This window comes from Pteropus medius, unplaced genomic scaffold (genome assembly GCF_902729225.1).
Source record: "Pteropus medius unplaced genomic scaffold, Ma_sr-lr_union100, whole genome shotgun sequence".
NCBI classification, from domain to species: Eukaryota; Metazoa; Chordata; class Mammalia; order Chiroptera; family Pteropodidae; genus Pteropus; species Pteropus medius.
The window spans coordinates 3,572,117-3,593,075 of NW_024342475.1; the positions used below are offsets into that span (position 1 = coordinate 3,572,117).

At 38.8% G+C, this 20,959-nt stretch overlaps 1 protein-coding gene and 1 pseudogene across 2 annotated transcripts in view; both read left to right on the forward strand.

Annotated features, from left to right (window-relative positions):
* The window catches only part of IRS2 (insulin receptor substrate 2), a 28,520-nt gene extending 14,420 nt beyond the window's left edge, over positions 1-14,100 (forward strand). The window contains exons 2-3 of one of the 2 annotated variants that reach the window (XM_039866284.1): positions 1,285-1,505; positions 11,646-14,100. In XM_039866284.1, the coding sequence (XP_039722218.1) occupies positions 1,285-1,490 (206 nt within the window). In that variant the 3' untranslated portion in view covers positions 1,491-1,505; positions 11,646-14,100. The remainder of the gene's footprint in view (positions 1-1,284; positions 1,506-11,645) is intronic. The other variant, XM_039866285.1, reaches the window with a different exon arrangement.
* Positions 14,101-19,880: 5,780 nt separating this feature from the next.
* Positions 19,881-20,669, forward strand: LOC120605339 (60S ribosomal protein L36-like; annotated as a pseudogene).
* Positions 20,670-20,959: the final 290 nt, after the last annotated feature.

The following is a 20,959-nucleotide window of genomic DNA, read 5'->3' on the forward strand; positions in this document are numbered from 1 at the left end:
TTTTAAAGTTTAAAGTTTATGGAGCTTCCAAATAACATTTTGGTATTTAGGGTCATGCAGAATTTTAAAGATGCAGTAGAACTGACTCACCTTAATTCTGTTTTACTTATCATTATTTGCAGTTCAGCTTATTAGTAATGTTGGCTTATTAGTAGTCTTCGTTCCAAATGAAATAACCACGGCTGTAAAATATCCAAGTTTCCCCGGCATGGAGCATTTAATTAAGTTCCTAGAATAACTCTGGGTGATAAGCATTCATCTTCACAACTCTGGAGTCCCTGCAGTTCAGCTGGAATGTTCAGAATTCATGGGGTCTTCAGCCATTTCCTAAAGCTGGAAGACAGTTGACATTTAAGCCGATCAATTTATTGAGAGTTCATTGTGTACCAACACAGGAGTAGATGTTCTGTGAGATACAAGGGGAATCTGAAACAAGCCTCTGTCCACTTGGCGCCTTTGTAGTCATCTTGGACAGCACCCCACACAAGCTGTTTTCTGGGCAGCCACTTTGAGTCCTTCAGTAGGTACCCCCTCTTCAGGCATTCTTGGCTGAAGGCAGAGAATGAGATGTCCCTGCTGGGACTATGGAGTCCTTGCTGGAAAATTCTGATGGAACCACTCAAAAGTTTAGCCCTCTCTCCACACACACACGGGGTAGATCTGATGTACCCCAAGCATTAGTTTTCTTCTCTGAGAAGCCATAAGTTTGATTTTGCTGGGGTCCTAGCTCCCAGATGTCAGCCTGCTCTAAGCTCTAGTCAGCCTTGCCTCATAACTATCCCAGTGTTTCTCTTTGTGTCCAGTCTCTGCTGGCAATGGCAGTATTCCAGAAACTTCTCAATGCCAGGTTATTGGTCTCCTTTCTGATTCTTACTAGCTAACCCTTAACTATTGCTTTAAAAAGATACTTTCTCTTTAATCTGTGTGATATGAACTCCTGTGAACTCATCACTTCTTTCATAACCTTTCCGTATGCATTCATAGCCGCACATATGAGAAAGGTCACATTTAAAATGTGTTTATACTGGTGCTTGTGCACAACTGTGTCCTTCCATAAAAAGTAAACATTCATATTTTAGTTAATATTTTTCTCATAAATAATCCACAAACATTTAATATAATCATAGTTTTTTTTTTTAATTTTATGCTTTAAAATTGCTTAAGTTTTTAGTCATCCTAATAATTTCCAAATAGGATGTGTTTTCTTAAGATGCACCTATAATGAATGATGTGGAGGTAGCTCCGAAGTCTTTTTTAAAAGTGTGTGTCCCATCCTTTTTACAGACACCCATGATCTACCCAGAAAAGCCCCCCTCTCCTGTGCAGAGGAGGCCTCCTGGCCATCAGCAGCCCCCTCCACCCATAATGCCTCCTGCTCTGAGAACCTGCCTCTGCTGGACCCCCTGCCCTCCGCCACAGTGGCTGCTGTTGTCGGGGGAGGGCAGTCCCACTTGGCTGGGCAGCTCTGTGTTTCCAACCCATCAGGCTGATGAAGTCAGTTCCAGGTGAGTTTCCTGTCGTTCTTACCTTTTACCACTTTTATCTATTCTTTCAGGAAAAAAAAAAAAAAAAAACGACAGGAACTTCACTTAAAGGCTGCTTGGGAGGGTAGAAGGGTGGGCTGTAGGACAGGAGAGACAGGCAGAAGGGGTTAGATCTCCTTTCAACGTTCAGATTTCACCGAATTGTTAAATTTTCATATTTTTTCATTACAAAGATACCAATTATTAAATGTTAAATACTTTTTAAAATATTTCACCCATTTTAAAAAAGTATGAAAGTACTAGCTAGAAAGAAAAAGGATTTGGTTTCCAAAAAGAAAAAAACAAAAGGTACTGAGTCTTCAAGTCTACCTTTGAAACCTAGGAAGCAAGCTTAATTTTGAAGTGTGTTCAGAACATGAAGTATTGTAGTTAGTAATAACTGCTCTAGAAAACAAAACAGGGAAGGGAGATGGGGAGAAGGTGACAACTTAAAGGTGGTGAGGAATCAAGTCTTGTAGATATTAAGAGGGAGAATCCATATAGGCAAAGGGAATGAATACCCGTGCAAAGGCCTTGAGGTAGAAGATTGCTAGTAAGTTCCAGGATAAGAATATAAACCCATGTGGCTGACAGGGAGAAAGGAAAGAGTTATAAGGAAGTGAAGGAGGTAACAAGGAAGGGGGGCCTTAAAGTGTGGAACCTCGTCAGCCATTGTAAAGACCTTAGTTCTTATTAACAGTGTAAAAGGGAACTTTTTGAACAGCATATAGAGCATTTTAAAGCTTTTCTATTGGAGTTGTGCGCTTCTGTTAATAGTTATCTTTTTTTTACTTAGTGAGGTCTACGTCAACTCTTGAATTTCTCGAAAATAGTACATAAAATGTGAAGGAAAAAAATAAAACTTAAACTTTTTCTTTTGGAATGAAAACACTGAGATATAATTGAAGTGAGGAAGGCAGCCAGAAATTTTCACCAGACAAACAGCAAAATCAGTGCAAGTGTTTAGTCGTAGAGTTGCATACTCGATTACACAAACATACTTGTAATGTACCCGATAATTTATAAAACATTTTAAGTTGTATTTAATTCTCAGAACCTTCTTAGAGGACAGATTCTTTTTATTATTCTTATTTTTTTAGCAGAAAAACCTAAGGGTTTGGAGAGCCTCCCCCGGCCTGCAGAGAAAGGCCATCTCCTGGGAAAAACCCTGGACAAATCCCATGGAGCCGGTTTCGTGACATGTGTGGTCCCTCACTCCTAACTCTCCCTGACCCAGGGCATTCCGAATAGTCTGCTTTCCCGTAAGGGGAGCTGAATTCAGGCTATACAGAAATTGATTTGTTCTTCAACTGATTTGGAAACTATAATATTTGGTCACTTATTAGTCTATATATTCCATAGAGATTCCACCTTACCGAGAAAGTGCTAATGGAGTTTGGAGCTAAGGGTGTAAAACTTGAGAAACTCTAGTGCACAGCATGTAAAAGACCCCACTCTTCTTTCCACCTGTCTGTGAAGAAAATGCAGACTTAATAATGGACTTGGGCCTGTTATGTCTGTCATCTGCAGAGGAATTTAAATGGCGATCTCCATTTGGTGTACCTTTCTGCATAAACCAGAGAGAACAGACTAGCCTGTGACCCCAACTAACCTGAGCCCAGCTAGCTGATGACGCATCATGCTTGCTGGGTACATGCGACATGAAGAGGGATTTGTGCATTCTCTGATGGTGCAGCTGCCTTCACAGGGACACATGTGACCCTTGTCTGGGAGTCTGTTCCATCAACATAGAGGGGAGAAAGCAGCTAGGCAAGGCGCTCTGTGCAGTGTTTGAGAACTCTTAGCTTTAAATGGCCTAGAGTACTCCCAGAAAAACAATTCTACTTCTGTTCTGCTTCTGTCTAATTAAAATAAGTTTATTCATTTGAATTTGGAAGCTATTTGCCATTATTTTTGTGTATTCATCAGTTGTGTATTTGCTGCTGAATTTGCAGTTGTTCATGATGTCATTCACGGATATAATTTTGAATGAAGAAAAAGCCGTAGTGGCACGTGTGCTCAGAGACACCATGGTTGTGGCTCCACAAATTAGCCCAAAGACCAGGGTGGGAAGAGCAGGCTCTCCTTGGCAGCAAAGGGCTGCCTGCAATTACGAAGTCTTTGTAGTTCAAAACAAAACATATGGTTACATGTGTGCATCATTTAAAGGTACGCGAAGAAAGCAAAGGGATCCCACCACAAGATGCAAGTCATGCCAGTAGCTTGCGCTTCTCAGCATATGACAAAATACATACGTATGGTTTGTACTCTTTATTTATAAATTTTATACCTAAAATCTCATTTGGTAATTTCACAATAACCCAGTGAGGAATTCAGGGCAGGAGAATTATGTCCCCATTTTCATAAGAGAGAAGAGGCTGGTAAGTGGTACCCCAGGACCCTAACTCTGGTGCGGCCAATAACTTTGCACATCCATGTCTTCTTGAGCCATGGGAATGGCACGTGGTTTTAAGGCATGGGGACAGCTTGCCCTGAATCATTCCTAAGCACCCAGGAATGCTTTTGAGATGGCTGGTGGTAGTGACTGAGTACTCCGACCTGTGCTGGGGCAAAGAGAGTGGGCACTTCAATTCCTGAGTAGAGTTTGACCTTCAGCCTTGACCTTACTGGTGGATCCTATACCAAAAATCTGGGTGCCTATTTGCACAGGGGCTTTTAAATTAGATACATTCTTCCTCCAAAAAGCAAAGCTGACATTCTGCATTATGCAAATGTTACAGACCAGGAGGGAATTTACCTACAGTTTAGAAGCAGAGGCTGGTCAGGCCACAGTGTGCTTGTGTCCAGTTAAACTCGGTATCTAGAAGAAAGATGGCCCTGTCATTGGCTCAGGGAGTGGGGGATAGGGAGTGGCAATGGATTACACAATTTTTCCCTTTTTCTTTAACCTTTTCTTTTTTTCCTATAATGAAAGACAAGCACTTCACTACACCTGTTTTTAATACATTTTCAAATTACTGCATTCTTGTTAAATGTGAAAAACAGTATATTTTAGAATACCAAAGGTCTACCTTTTTAACTATACTCATGAGCGTGTTTCTTATTCAGTGATAGAATCATAGAACTAAAACAGAACAAAGAAAGCAATAGCAACTCTTAAATATTTAATTTTTGAAGGAAAGAAAGGTCTGTTTGTAATGATACATAACAAAAGGCTCCTGAGGATGGGTATATTTTAAATAAATTGTTATTCTCCATTACCTTAATTTCAAAGGAAAAACATAATACTTAGATTTGAGAACTTCAGATATAAGCAGCATAAACATTTTTATAGTTAGATAAAATATAGATTTTTTATATCAGCATAAAATAATAAGTATGATATGTTAAATCTCAGGAAAGAATTACACTGTGCATAGGATATTTGTAATTTTAAGGCGAGTTATTATCACTTTTAAATATTGTTTTGTAGAACAGAAACATCATTCTTATATTCACATTCTCAAATGACCTAAGAAAAAGATTTGCGTCCTTTTGAATTGCAGATCCCATATCTATAACTTTACCTCTGTTAAAGTTGAAAGAGGAGTAATATGGCATGAGTTTAGTAATAGAGTTATTCAGTACTTTTGTGTTATTAATTAAAAATCACATAAAGAGCCATAGGTAAGGGGAATTAATTCCAAAAGTGTGCTGGCTTCATAAATGATTCTATGACTAGCTTCCTTATTTTCAGTAGGGTCTGTAACCAGATAGCACGGTTTTTAGTACACAGTATTGCATTTCTAAAGTACGTACGTAAGCTTGCAGATAATTTTCAAAGGTGGTATCATTAGTCTCCAGGTGTAACATGCAGATGGAAATATACTGTGTTATTTTGACAAATTTGCCCTTCTTTCTCCTCATCGTCTTACCTATAGCTTGAGGCATACAGTCTCTGTAACAACCACTCAACTCTGCTATTAAAGTGTGAAAGCAGTCATGTGCAAATGAATGAGTGTGACTGTATTCCAATAAAACTTTATTTACAGAAACAGGCAATGGGCCAGATTTGACCAAACTTTGCTGACCTCTGTCTTAGAATGCACTCTCAGTGAGGTCTTTTCTCTTGGACCTCAGACAGTTCTAAAGTGTTGTTCACCTTTAGGAGATTTTATTTAGCTTTCTGCCTATGAGAAATGACATAAATCGCATGGGTTTTTATTTCAGTTTAATTCAACAAAGCTTTATAAGGACCAGACAAGCATTGTGCCAGATGCTGGAGACAGGCATGGTCTAGCTAACTCCTCGACTAGCAGGGGAGACAAGATGCACAAAACAAAAATTCATTGTGTCAATGGGGAGAGTTTTATAAGGAGCCAATGATGCCATGTAAAAGTTTAAACTCTGGTCCTCAAGTGAAAGTTCTAAACTTCTTCCCCACTCCTCCCCCAGTCCCACGCCTCTTTTGTTATGCAAAAATTAACAGTGATGACAATAAGGAAAGTTCTGGAAGAAGTTACTGACTCTCCTTTTTTCTGACCAGCTGCTAGGCTTTGGGCAAATCACCGATGCTCCCTCATCTGGATTTTACCTAGAAAGTTCTAACATTTCATAATTGGAGAGAAGGCCCCACCAGCAATTCAGAAGGCATTTTGCCTCTCGGGTGTTTGTGCTGAAGAATAATCAGTAATATTTCTCCTATGATGTTGGACGCTGCTGCTGCAGCTATGGTGGCAAACCCTTGCTGTAGAAGAATAGCTTATAGGATGCACATGTCAGATTTTTTAATAACAGGTCCAGAAAAGAAAGAGATATGTAAGTATTATGATAAAAGTCAGCCAAGGCTATACACTATAAAATTAACATGGGTGGTTCTGGGTGAAGCTAAGTGGAAAAAATTTGAAGTGCAGTAGTTGACAGTCCAGGAGGCCTGGTTGCTCTAGTCTTTGGTGATTAAGACAGTCTTTTGTGAAGGATTAAATAGAAACCAAAGAAGGAGAGATGCCTTTTACTAACCCCAGCCTTATATGAAAACTAAATTGTGTCATCCTGTATCATGTTGTGTCATTAACATCAAGTTAGAACTTGATGCTAGGGAATGTCTTTAATAACCAGCATTCAGAATGGAATGATTTTAATTGTCAGTGGAAGTGATGAGTTCATATAAAAGAAAGTTTTAAATCTTCACATAGAGGGTTGGTAAAGTAATTTACTGCCCCTATTTGTCACAGGGAACTTGTTTGTCCATATTGTCCTTTTAAGTGATTTTTTTTTTTCCAATTTAAAAGAAAAGTTCAAGTAACTGTTTTTTCTTATTTTCTCAGAATCTCTGGCTTGTTTGTTATCACACCCGACCGTACCTTTTTTTTTTTTTTTGGTGTATTCTGAGAGCATTTTGCTTTTAGTAAAAGAGATCTCGATTATCAGGTTTATTTTTCTAGGAATTTCTCACGTAACGGAAAAGTTTATTTTTCTCCCGTAATTCTATGTTTGACACGAAAGATCTAAATGGGGCTGAAGGACATGTTTGGGCTCACAAGAGAGTTTTTTTCTTAATCGTAGTTGCTACTAGAAAGATAAACTTTAATTTTAAGTAATATATTTTCTTTTCGTCATGTAAATAGTATCTGCAGCACTTTTAATTCGGATGTGCCTGAAAATGTTAAGTCATTTTTACCTAGTAAATGGATTTTCACTCTCTTTGGTCCAGTGTTGCTCACCAAAGGCTTGTGAGGCCCTGTTCCTTTCAGTTGTTCTGTGGAGTCCTCCATGGGGACTCTGTCTACATGGGGCTGCACAAGAAACTGCACTGGGCTCCACAGGGGGCCCACGTGGAGCCCTACATAGAGCTGTATGTATAGGGAGCCCTACGTGGAGCCCTACATTCTAGACCTGATGTTCACTGTATTTTCCGCTAATGTTATTGGAATCATGGAGTCCACCTCCCAGGTGGCATGACATGTCAGTGTTTTGACATTTGTGTTGTCCAGGGCAAGGGAGCTTTCCCGCTTTTTTAAATGGCAAAGTTTTTCACTGATTTGTTTTTTTTTTCTTTTGTTTTTGGTAAAGCAGAGCAGATTGAAGGCAGGTCTTTAATGGACTCCATCTTTACTCTTGCTCATTTGCATTGTGATTGTGCTTTTAAATGGAAGAGAAAAGGTATAGAATTATTACTAGTCCCCAGGGAATTATGATAACTGGCATATGGGACTGTACCCCTCAAATGAACATCATTTGTCATATATGACAGCAAATAAAAAGTGGGGAATAGCTAGCCTGCATGACCTGTCATATGGAACAACTTTAATCTTTTTGCTGAATTTTTTTTTAATCAAGTAAGTCTAGATCAATGCCTTTGTGAACGGGTTTTTTTATAAAGCAGTGTCTAAGCTACAGAATAGTACAGTGTGTAATTATGTGACAGATTCAATGAGTATCAATAAGTTTAATTATTTTTAGATGCATTACCTCTGGGAAAAGAATCAGGGTAGGTTTTTCAGTGATTGCATTCATGAGCAACACATGGTTCTTGCTATATTTCTTTTTTGTTTTGCTGCTGCATCTAACATGTTCAAGGAATGTGTCACATCTTAATGAGTACCCAGTGTGGAGTGATCCTAAAACTAATCATATGTTCTTTGCTTCTACTAGAATTAACATAGATAATAAAATAAATAACTGGAACCTCATTGTTAGGAAGCAGAAATATTTAAAGGTTGAGGATGTCAGGTTAGTGGTGTTAGAAGACTTTTTTTCTAGTCTGTATGAACTGGATTAATTTTCGGCAGCGGGAGATAATTTAACTTACATTAAAAGTAAGTCAATAAAAAGGCAAACATTCCTAGGTTCCAGCTCCTGCTTGCCTGTCCCTTCTTTCTGGAGATGGGGGAGTGACACCCAGGGAATGGTTCCCATGTGTCCTTGAGACCTGGGTTTAATGTCTAGATGCCGTGCCTGGCTACTGAGAATCTGCCTGAGTGACAGCACACGTGAATGCTTTTAGCCCAGGCATCTTCCTCGAGTAGTTTTCATGCCACCTTTTCCTTCAGCCAATTCCCTCCTTGTGGTCCTAGTTCAGAACCCTTGCTGGCATGCGCATCAGAAATTTATAGCTGGCTGTTGGAAAGGGTGTTTTAGATCTCAGTTGAGGCAGACAGCTTCTGTCTCGGGCCTTCTTTTCATAACACATTAAAAATTGTAGTTAGGTTTCTTAAACAGACTCTTTTTTTCTCTCTGTGCATTCTTAGTGAGTATTTGCATTCCATAGATTTTTGTCGGAATTTTTTTGCTCAGCAAGTCATAGTCCCCTCAGTCTGATTTGGTGGTATTCACAGCCTTTACTCCTTGTTCTTCTTTTGTATCTCAACAAGGATTATTTCTGATTGCTAGCTCTGTTTATGTTTGGTGTGGGTACTTCCAAGACTTCGAACTGATTTCCTGAACTAGCTGCAGCGTGTGGGAGAGGGCATTGAAGGAGTTGATGGTAAACCTCAGGTGTTTTTGTGGCAGGCTGCTGGATGGCATGGATTGAAGTTACATAGGCCCTGAGAAGGCCCACATGTCTCTGCTCTTTCCCTTTGCTGTGACAGGAGGCATCCATGAAAAGCAGTTGTTTTTTAACTTACCAGGAGACAGATTGCATCTACATCGTGTATTTGCTCTGGTGCACATTTGTACATTTAAAAATGTGTTTGAAGCAATGCACGTCTCATGCCTAGATAGCTGTCTCTGAGCTGGTGGCCATCCTCTCACTGGTCCCCCTGGCCTAAGCCTGCTCAGTGCTCCTGTCCCATGTGCCATGAACAGATTCCTCTCCCTGTGATAGCACTTTGTGTATGTGTGTGTGTGTGTGTGTGTGTGTGGTGTGTGTGTGTGTACACGTGCACGTGCATGCACGCACACATGTGCGCTCAGCCTCCTTCCCTCAGTTATCAGTGGCTCTCCCTGGCCCATGTGTAGGATCATGTTCCTGCCTTCTTACATAGAGGCCCGGGGCTGCTCAGCCTCCTGGAGAATTGGGTTCCTCACTGTTCTGACATTAAATTGCATCACTGGGTTGCTGACAGCCATCGTGTCTGGTTGTGTCTTTGATATAACTTTCTTGGTAATTGCAGCCTGGCAATCCAGGTGGTTTCAGAGTGCTGCCCACATTTGAAAGGGCTGCTTTCAGTGCCTCCCAAGAGAATAACTGTCACGTGACTCCCTTTATGGTGGGAACTCTCTCACTCATCAATATCCCATGTGCCTCAGTGAGGCCCTGCAGCAGAGTAAAAAAATCTTGAAAGGTCATTCTATGAACAAATGCGTGAATGAAGTGTTTCTTTACCTTTTATCAACCCTTTTTACCCTAATGTTATGCATAGAAATTAAGGTTTTTATAATTGTATTACATTTCAAAAAATAAAATTACATGTTCAACTTGCTTAGAGCACACAGACATCTAATGATAGGACTTGTTCCATAGCGATAAAGCGTCTTTGAAAATGGAGTGAAAACAACTGTGGCCCTATGAATTTGGAAATGGAAAGTAAAATTTTCAGCAATAATTAACACTTCTCTCATTTATATGACTATAGGTTTAAGTGTGAGGAATTAAAGAACTTACTTGTTTAGCTGTTTTCAAGATAATAGGTTTAGAGTTAACAGGAGACAATTTAGCCACATTTAGCTAATCATTAGTGCAAAAATAAAATAAACTGTGACTAGAAATCTTTATGTAAGTGGATCCACGGTGGAATTTTGTCTCACAATCAAGGCCTGAGTGACAAAATGCAAATTCATTTTAGGGTTGGAGTCAAATCCAGGTGGATTTTAGCAAATGCCTACTTTTTAAGGGATGCATTTTTAAGGGATGTTCTGGTTCTCATCGCAGTCTCTTAGAACTGGAAATGACAATGATAATGAATGAAATAGCCAGAGGATACATCATTCCTTCAGAGGAAGTTTTTGGGCCTTGTTTTCTGTTAGGTTTCCTTTGCAGAACAGTTTACTTATTAAAATTTTTGAAGGCTCTAAGTAAGGCTTTTTAACAATAATGAGATAAAGTTATCGCTGCCTCAAAATGTTACATTGTAGGGAACTTTCAAAAACAGTCATGAAAAGATGCAATGTTTACATTGTACATTGACAGTACCCTGTCTGTACAGGCTCTTGTTTTTCCTGCCTGGCCCATGGGGCAGAGCGGTTTCACATGCTCACTCATAGCAGGACATGCTGGAAATCTCTCACTGGGATCAGACCTCTGAGCTCAAGATGAACAGAAAAAAATTAGATTCACAAAAAAATAAACCCAAGAGTGTGGTGAGCTTCTAGGATCGGAATTCTAAATGATCAGAAATGCAGGTTATGTAAATACAACTGCAAAGAAGAAAATTTTGACCTGTTTAAGACAGGCCGTGACCAGCAGTGCCCACATGTGATTGAGTAGCTATGATTGTGGTGAGTGATGAAAATGAACAACTTCGCATTTTTGTTAAAAAGCTTAGACGCTTTTTTTTTTTAAGGTAACGTGCTATGAAATGTCAGCATCTCGCAAGTTGCTCTTGTCCCTTAAAGAGGGAACGCATCAAGTGCCGAAATGTTGGAAACTGGGGAAAGGTTAAAGGAGCTGAGTCTTCACTCTGGAAATGTTTTCTGAGGGCAGTAGTGAAGTGGACTCCTGCTTTCTTATTATATACACATTTGCACAATTGGCATAGTTTACAATGCACTTTAATATGCTGTGCTTTTTCATAGCAGCAGCCCCGTAAGGAAGGCTGTGGTCCCCACCCCTTCCACAGGGAACATGAAGGAACACACCAAGACCTAGGCAGTTAGAGGGGCCGTTGCTAGTTTGCACAGTTCCTCTCTTTAAAGGGTAGAATTATGCCTCTACCTCTCTTTCAGTGGACTGTCTCACAAAAGCACGTGTGAATAATTTTCTTAAATTGAAAATATGAACCTCACTGTATGGACCTCACAACTCACTCTAAACCTAATACTTCTGCGTCCAGGGAAACTGAATAATTTACCCATCAAACTCGTTTCTGGAAAACGGAATGAATAAATGTTTGCTTCCCAAAGTGCATCATTTTATGAAAGTGACACAGATTGGAAAAGCAGGTTAAAAGGGACCTCTTCTCTGACTCCATAGATTGCTCTTTTCACCTGACAACCAGGACTGTCTTCTTTCTTTTTCAGAGTGAAGATCTGTCTGGCTTTATCACCATGACATCACACACCAGAGAATCACATTAAAAGAAGATGCTCAGCATTTTTTTTTAAAATTCGAAGCTGCTTACAATTTTTATTTTGGATCTGAGCAATTACTATGTTTCGAAACATCTATGACTTTATTAGACATGGAACCAACAAGGCAAAAACACCTGCCTCGCTCACTTGTTCCCATAGGGGGCATTCCTCCTCGTGTTGTTTGTGTTGTGTTTTGTTTTGTTTTCTTTCGTTTTAACACAATTTGCTGAAGAAGTTACTCTCAAGAAAATTGGATGTCTTCATTGGCCCTTTAAATTGTGGCCAGTGTCTTAATTTATTCTTACTTTCGTTTTGGCAAAGCAGATTTGTCCCTCAGCATGCTAGGAGATTCTACCAATACCCATTAAAGTGGTAAAATCTGGTATTTACTGGCATACACTCAAAACTACCACAGTCCTACCTCAGTTCCAGGTAAAGCCGGATTTGCATGGTTGGGGGCTTGCAGGACCTCCTGTGTATCTGCTGAATGTGTCGCAAGTGTGGTCATCAGCCTTATTAAACTGGTTCCAGTACACAGCTGCTTGTTGGACTCCAATCCAGGTACCTGCGTGTTTACTCACAGACAGAGCCCAGTGTGGGACTGACATTTCTCAATGAAAATGAAATTTGAGATTGGACTTTGAAGATAAATTAATAAATAATAATTATATGTAACTGAAGCAACCTACTTTTGAAAATCATCAACTGTATTGGGTAGTGGGGGTGGGAGGGGAGGGGTTGGGGCAAGGGGGTGAATATCTCTTTTTACCTTTAACAAACTTGTTTAATCTTCTCTATGTAGATGTTTATGTAGGTACTTCAAATTGCAAAAGCCTTTGATCCTATTTACAAGCTCAAATGTCTCTGCTATCCTTAATCTTGAGCTTGCATTTCTTTAACCAAAAATTCACATAGGCATGCTAGCAATTCAAGGGTGGTCACCAGTTTAGCAGATTTTTTAAAAACTGTATTTATTATCTTTACTATAATGCTATCGTGTGGGCCAATGAGGCTGCCCTGAACAACAATAAAAAGAAGAAAAAGAAGGAAAGAAACTGATAAAAGAGGCATTCCGGCCCCTATGTTATTAATGGAAAAAGAAAAGAGAAACAATCTCATAGAACATGTCACTTGTGGAAAAAATTCCTGACAAGACTAGCCTTGTTTTACGTTTTCAGTGTTCTGAAGATATCAGTGTTGTGGCGATTATCATTGGTGTCACCTAAAACTGCTGCCCTTGACCAGCAGAATGTCATGTCATCTCGCTGCTCCCTTGACACGTGATGGAGGGCTGTAGACCTTTTTCTCCCATGGGTGCATCCCCAGTGCCTATCTTCTCTGATAGTCTTGTAGAGGTTACAGTAGTTCGTTGGAGGTATGAGCTTTTTTTTTTTTTTGAGAAAAATATATATAAATATATAGATATATATCACTATAGAATAATGCATTAATAAAAATGAGGCTTTTTAAAGAGGAAGACCAAACAATTCAATGTCTTAAAAATATATTTAATGGCAATGCAAAAGTCTTCCTGCTTCCATGCTGAACTTTTAGAACAGAGGATTGTATTGCAAGACAAAGTTGAATGTAAAGTGATCCCCTGAACATTTTTAAAATTTTACTTTTCTAAAGTTACACATCACAACAGTGCATAGACCATACAATGTTAGTTTAAAGGTCAGTTTCAGTGTATAATATATATACTTTATAAAAATGTATAAAATGTCCTAAAGTTTTGATTTAGTTTTGGGACTAGGAATTGATGGGTGGTATTTGCTATGTAACTCCTCCCAGGTACAATAGGACTGAATATGGACCCTGCCGAATGCAGTGTATGAGGCGTATTTAAGCAGTTCTCTATACTTAGAGTAGTCATGCCACTATACAAATGGTTCATGTTCATACTGCAACTTAAAACAAGCAAATAAACAATTGATAATATGCTAAATTTTCCTCTATCCTGTACATTTCAAAAAAAAAGGCATATGCAATATTTACATTTTTAATTTAGTTTACAGAATGGAACCAAAATGTATAAATGTTATGTTTGCTAAAACTTCACAATGTATATTGGGTCTTTGTACATTTTGCCTGACTTACCTTAAATTTAAAATATTTTTTGCTATATAAACTTTAACAGTTATTAAACAGTGTTTTCTTTTTGGGTACGTATTGTTTCTGGATATCAAGATGTTAAATATATTTCTTGCTATTGTGATATGACAAAAGACTTATCTTGCTCTGTCTTCCACTGTACACGCTGTATATAAGGGTCAATGTGACGCTGCTGGAGACGAGAATAAATGGAACTAGAATAGTGCATTGTATTTAGTCTGTATTGATCATGGATGCTCTCCTTAATAGCCATATGCAATAAAATAAAATACATTATTTATGAAATGAATAAAGCCTTGAAGATATTCTTTCTACATGAATTCTTAGTTTAACATAAAGCCACTCTAGTGGTGTTTTGGAGTAAATAAGTAAATATTCAGCCCTTAAAAATAAAAATACTTTGATATCTCTTAATTTTAAAATGTTTATTTTGAGAACCAGAAAATACTCCCCAAATCACAAAATTTATGAAAAGTAAATGTGTTAAGAAAACAAAAAAGACTGTTTATAAAACAGAATTCTTGCAAGCTGCTGGGTGCTGTCCTAAATGCTGTACGAATATTAAATCCTTTACAGCTCACAACGACCACAGGAGGTAGGACTTACCATCCCCGTTTTATAGATGAAGCGACTGAGGCACATAGAGGTTACATGACTGGTTGGAGGACGCAGCACATGAGAGGCAGAACCAGGAGTCAAAAAGTACAGCCTCAGAATCCATGCGCTTGTGTATTCTGCCATGCAGCCTCCCAGAGATGCACACATAAGAAGGATTATACCAATGCATACGTCAAGAAGACTGAGAAAGACATCAGAGCCAAGAGGTATAATTTAGTAGGCAGAAATATAAAAATGAAGCCTACTGATTTTTATCAAGGACAGTTCTACCTTCTAGTTAGAAATAAGTTTTATCCCTCTGTTTTACCCTATTATTACAGTAATGCAATAACATGGGTGTCATCTCTTTTGAACAAATAAAAGCAGAAGAAATTTCGAAGATGATTTTAAAATAACAGCTCTTACTTCACACAACTGGCATGCACTACGCGGTATTTGGGAACGTGTAGGTCACAGTGCGGCCCGTTTGTCTCTAGATGTATTGTTCTGAGGGCTCTCGTTAGGCATAGACGGCGGCATGATCTGCAGATTAGAGAATCCCTGAAATCTGCTAACCATTTTAATGGTGAAAGGGCAGGTGATGGATGTCATTCTAAGGAAGTCGTTTATGGCAAAAATTGGCAAATGTATTTACCCCAAAGAGCTGATTGTAAATGAAGAGGTAAGGAGTTGTTTCAAAGGGCCATAAATCTTGCAATACTCAAAACCAATTTATAAACTTTTAGGAGAATGCTAAGTGTTACACGACATATGGAGATGAAAGATAAAGATCACGCTGCATTGATTTTGGAAGAGTTTGATTCTGACCCATTGATGGTCTCTGCAGTCAGCTTGGAAGATGCAAATTGGCTTATGGTGCTGTCATATTCTCATGGTGCTGTCATCATATTCAAGAGTCCAATATCTTTGAGCTGACTTTCAGGATCATGGTTTCTCTTAAAGCCACAGTCTCAGGTTAAGTACTACTTAGCGAGTTTCCAGATGGACTTGTCAGACCGTTCATTCACTTCTGCTTCTAACGCTAAGTTCACTAAGGTATACTAGTATTTGAGTGAAGTCAGCATTACTTATTAGAGCAACTCTTAGATACCACCAGTTGAAAGACAAAGGGCACAATTGCTTCTTTTAAAATATGCAGTGTCTTCATTATTGCCCCAATAGGGCAGCTCTTCCACATTTCTGTAATTTATACAACTAAGGGAAATAGGTTTACAATATAATCTCATGTGGTTGACATTTTGAAAACTCAGAACGTCCCTTCAGAATCTCCTGTTAAATTTTGACACTTCCAGCTGTGTCTCTGTTTTTGTCTCTTCAGCCCGTTTTCACCTCACAGCTCCAAAAGACCCTATGTAGCAATTTGGTGGTTCCCTTAGCACCTCCTTGATTTGATGCTGAAACTACTTTCCTTTAACCCACCCGAGCCCTCAAGTTACTCATGGTCTTTGCCACTGGGTGTAGAAAAAATCCTGCTCTCTTTTGGGCATTGGTTCCTCAGATCTGAGCTGTACCTCCTAAATATTTTTTCACCTCTATTTCAGAATTCCCTCCTTACACCTTGGAACTCTAAAAGCTCTAAATTTTTACCAAAATTCCTTAAACCTCAAGAAACCTACCTCAGCTCTTGACCAACGTACTTGGGTGGCCCCAAGTTCTTATCAGAGAAAGTACAACATGTTCTCATCTCTTCCCCTCCATGACATTGTAAATTCTCAGAGAACGTCAACATAAAACAAAAATATCAAATTGATTGATAGAGTTTCCCAGAAAAGATACAATACAATACAATACAATACAATACAATACAATACAATACAATACAATACAATACAATACAATACAAGTAGTTGTATTAATTAGGATGTGTTTACCTGCAAATAATAGAAAACTCAATTGGATGGCTCAAACCAATGGTTCTCAAATGTTGGGGCTTTTCAGAATCCCCTGGAGTGCTTGTTAGACCAGTTTGCTGGGCCCACTCCCAGACTTTCTTTTCAGTAGGTCTGGGTGGTGCCCAAGAATTTGCGTTTCTAACAATTTCCCAGGTGATGCTGATGCTGCTGGCCTGGGACCACAATTTGAGAACCACTAAACAGTAAAGGAATTTATTATCTCACAAAACAAGAAGTTCAGGGTTGGATTAATAAGGGAGCTAAACAACATCATCCGAGGCCCGGGATCTTTTATTTTTCTGCTCACTCAGCCATCCTTAGGATCTTGGCTTTTATCTCTAAGACTCATCCCCTTGTGTTTATAAGATGGTTATAGTAGTTCCAGACAGCATATCCTCCCATAATAATATCCAATAAAGACAGTTTCCCTTTCTTGCATACATTTTAGCAATAATGCAAATAGTCCCAGAACCACCCATCCCTACCCAGCTCTGCTTTTCTTCCATTAACCAAACCTGAGTCCCATGCCCAGGCATTGGTCTCTCAGAAAGGAAACTGTGCTGTGGCTGATTGACCCTAAAAGAAATTCACCCTCTGGGCTGGGAAGCAGTCAGAATTCCATGAAGCCTCAGGAGGTGATATATTGAACAAAAGTTGGGTGTTGAGAATAAGCACTGAGAAGGCGGAGTATCCCACTGAGCGGCAGCTAACAGTGTCTGTTACGGCAGCGGAAAATGAACATGTGATCAAAACCCTTTCCAAATGCAATTATACCTCAAGTGTGTTCTCACTATTCACGGTAAACACACTCCCAGTCTCCAGTGATTTTGAAGAGTAGTATTTCTAATAAAGCACAAGTAGAATAAAATGATTAATTTAACCTTATCAAACACATAATAGTAATCCTGGCCTATATTTACAGAATTGTTGTTTTCAAGACCCTGGATGTAATTCTACTACTGTGTTTTTCACATATGTTTGTTTTTGTTCTGTGCAACATTGGAAGCTATTTTATGAAAGATCAAGAATATGAAGGATGGAAAATTAGAGCTTTGAAGGTACATGAAAGAGCAAGGACTATTTAGGTTCGAAAAGGGAAAGCTGTGGTGATTTATGAACATCGGTTATGTTAGAGGCTACGATAAGGAAATGATTTATCAGCCGACCTTCTAAAAAGAAGATATAACCAGAAAAAGGGACAAAAGACAGTGAGAAAAATGTGTTAATCTTCCACAAAAAATAATTTGATATTAATGAAGGTTTTTAAATACCAATACTGATGTAAAAAGAATTTTATATTTTATATTGCATTCCTTGGAGGCCTTAAAAAATAGGACTCTGTAGCAATCTTTCTTTGAAGGAATGGGAGAGTGTCAGATCAGCCAAACGAATTCTACTAGCCCTTTCCACTGGGGCCTCCACATTTCACAACTCCAAAGGTAGGGGTGCCGCTCTCATTGGTGCTCGTGTCAACAGCACCCTGGCCTTGTGCAGGGCACAGTCTGAAGGTCCATAGATCCTCATCCTGTTTCTGGTCTGGCATCTCTGAGGATTAGCTTACTTAGCATTGGATTTAAGCAGCAAAAAGAGAATTATTATACTGTGTCTTATACTTAGTTTACTTTGTAATAAAAGGATGTATCGAAGTAGTGTTTAAAAATCCAAATAAAAGATCTAAAAACTAGAAGGAAAGATCAGGATTTTAGGCTAATCCCAACTATCAACTAGCTTGTAAAATCATGCTGATAGAGCATCTCTAATTCATGTTGCTTCAAGAGATTATAAAACACAGTGCAGCCAAAGTGACAGAATGATCTTTATAAACGTGTGAACATGTCTCCATCTGGGTTAAAAAATCCCTCGGCTAAAAATTTTTCACCCCTCCCCACACCCATTATCTTATAGGAAAAGTTAAAATTCTTTTGCCTGGTAGACACAAAGTGCTGTATGATCTGGCTTCTGCCTACTTCCTTAGGCTCATCTCCATCCACTCTCTCCCACGTTCCACCCTTTCCACGAGGCCACGACCAAGTCTTCCTAAATTACATGAATTGCACTCAGCTCATGTACGAAAGAAAACATATAATGAAGCAAAAGAATCACTGAACTTGAAGTAAATTTTTATTTACCAATAGATATTATTTCGTAAAAGATTCCTCAAGTTAAGTTAACGCAAAATATTAGAAATTGAAAGCATTTTCAAAAATTTACATGTAAAGGTTACACATTATTCTTTTACTTCTTCCTTGTTCAAGATTCCCTATGCCATTCACATTCTCAACTCCTTTCACTGCCTCTTTCCTCTTTTATCCTCTTTATATTCGTTTGTTACATTATTATTTTTGCATTTTTAAGGTAAAAAAATTACATTTTTTTCTGTAATATAATTAACAGAATTTTAAACTGTTCAACCTCAACTTAAAGTGATTCACATCCTGCCACTGGTCCTTTTTACATGCTTTTTTCTTGGTCCATCTCTTTGTCTGGATTTTGTTATTAAACCCAAACAAACAAAAAACTCAAAACTTTTTTCAAAGAAACTTTATATATGCCATGTTGTCTCAGTTCTCTCATATATGAGAATATTTGCCTGTTGTCTTTATAGATGAGCAACAAATTGATTGGGTAGAGTATCTCTAGGTCACATGTTCATTTTTCAAGAACTTATATACATTTTCCCATTGTCTTCTGGCATTTAATGTTTGTGTATAGAAATTTCACCTAACCTGATTTCTTACTCTCTTGTGATTTTTCCTTTTTATTTAGATGCCTGAAAGTTTTGACTTTATCCTTTGAAGTTCAGTAGCCTAAACTGGGTATGTCTCAGTGTTGAGTATTTTATTTCAAATACTCTTGGCAGTACTGTGAAGTCTGCATTTGCACTTACAGAGCTTTCTTTATGTCAAGAAATATCCTTGTTTTATACCTTTGAATACTTTTTATGTTTAATTTATTAAGTTCTCTACTTTAGAGGCAACAATTATTTATGTGGGCTTTATCTGTGATGCATCTCCATATCTATATTTTTAGCTTCTCTCTAAATGTCTTAATACCTTTTTCCTTTATCATCTGTCTGTATTCATTATGATTAGTTGAAGTTTTCTCTGTCAGTAATTCAAAGTTCAGCCATGTCTACCCTGTTCCTTACATTTCTAATGTATGTGTTAGTGCTGTGGCAATGTTGTTGTGATTCTCAGTTCATTGACTTTAGGACTACATTCACCCCCTTTCATTTTATTCTGATTTTTGTTTACTAATTTATTTTTGAGCTATTAATTTATTAAATGCAGATGTTCTGATGAATGGTTTCTGAGTTTGAATCATTTTTGGAGAATCAGCTTTGTTCGAGAATTCCTATGCACGCTGTTCCCTGTTTACCTAACTCCAAGCTCATCTTCTGCCTCTGCCTCAAGCTTCCAGTGTTAGTTGCAGTTGTGCCTTTGCACAAAAAATTCCATTCACTCTAGAGGGTCTGAAAGCTTCTTCTTTACCTGGAAACTGGTACTCAAAAGATGCTCCTCCCGTCTTCTGCCGCGGCAGTCATTGAGGAGCAGCAGCCATGGCTCTGCGCTACCCAATGTCCAGGGGCCTCAGCAAGGGCTACAAGGTGACCGAGAACGTGAGCAAACCGAGGCACTGCTGCCGCTGCAGACGCCTCACCAAGCGCAGCATATTCGTGCCGGGTGTGATCTGAGAGGTGTGCGGCTTTGCCCGCTGTGAGCGACGCGCCAGGAGCTGCTCAAGGTTTCTAAGGACTAGCGGGCCCTGAGGTTCATCAAGAAAAAGTGGAGACACCCATCCGCGCCAAGAGGAAGCAGGAAAAGCTGAGCAACGTCCTTGCGGCCACGAGGAGAGCAGCAGCCAACAAGGACTGAGCCCGTATAAAGCCTTTTCAGAAACGGGTTCCTGTGCTGGCATTGGGGGAAGGTCACATCTGGCCCATCATCTACTTGGGACCCCGCTCCTAAGGCTCAGTGGTGAGGGGCACAGCGAAGGACTCAGAAGGAAGCAACAGGCAGTACTGGAAATGGTGTTAAATCATAACTAAATAGTTCATAAGTGCCAGAAAAAAAGAAAGAAAGAAAAGGTGCCCCTCCTGGCTTGGTCAGGTATTTTATAAGTGAACCTTCTGCTCAAGTCTCACAGGCTAGACTTTAGACACATGTAAAAGCTGCAAAGGAAGTTGGAAAATAGACTTTGAATTGGGAACATTGCACTGTAATACACAAGGCAGTTGAGAATAACAATTGGATAGACAAAAGCAACCTCTGACACATTATATATCTAGGTCTGACTTCAAAAGCAGTTGCTTCTTTTGTGTTAACTTGATTATGCGTTTTGATTTTTTTAAAAAATATGTATTTTATTAAATTTCATTTTCTTTCAAGGGTTTTTAAAATAACATGACTCTGAACCTAATGAATGACTTGGTCTAAAGGTGGGATACTTGTGGATGAATATTAAAAGCATTAAGCATAACAGAATAATGGTTTAACTAACATGTGCTTACTTAGACCTAGGCAATGTTGTTAAAAATTGAATAATCTTATGTTGTGAGAATGCCTCAGCTTTCCCAGGGGAAAGCATACAAATTTAAAGTTACTAAGTTTACATTAAGTGAACCTCATTTGTGGTAGG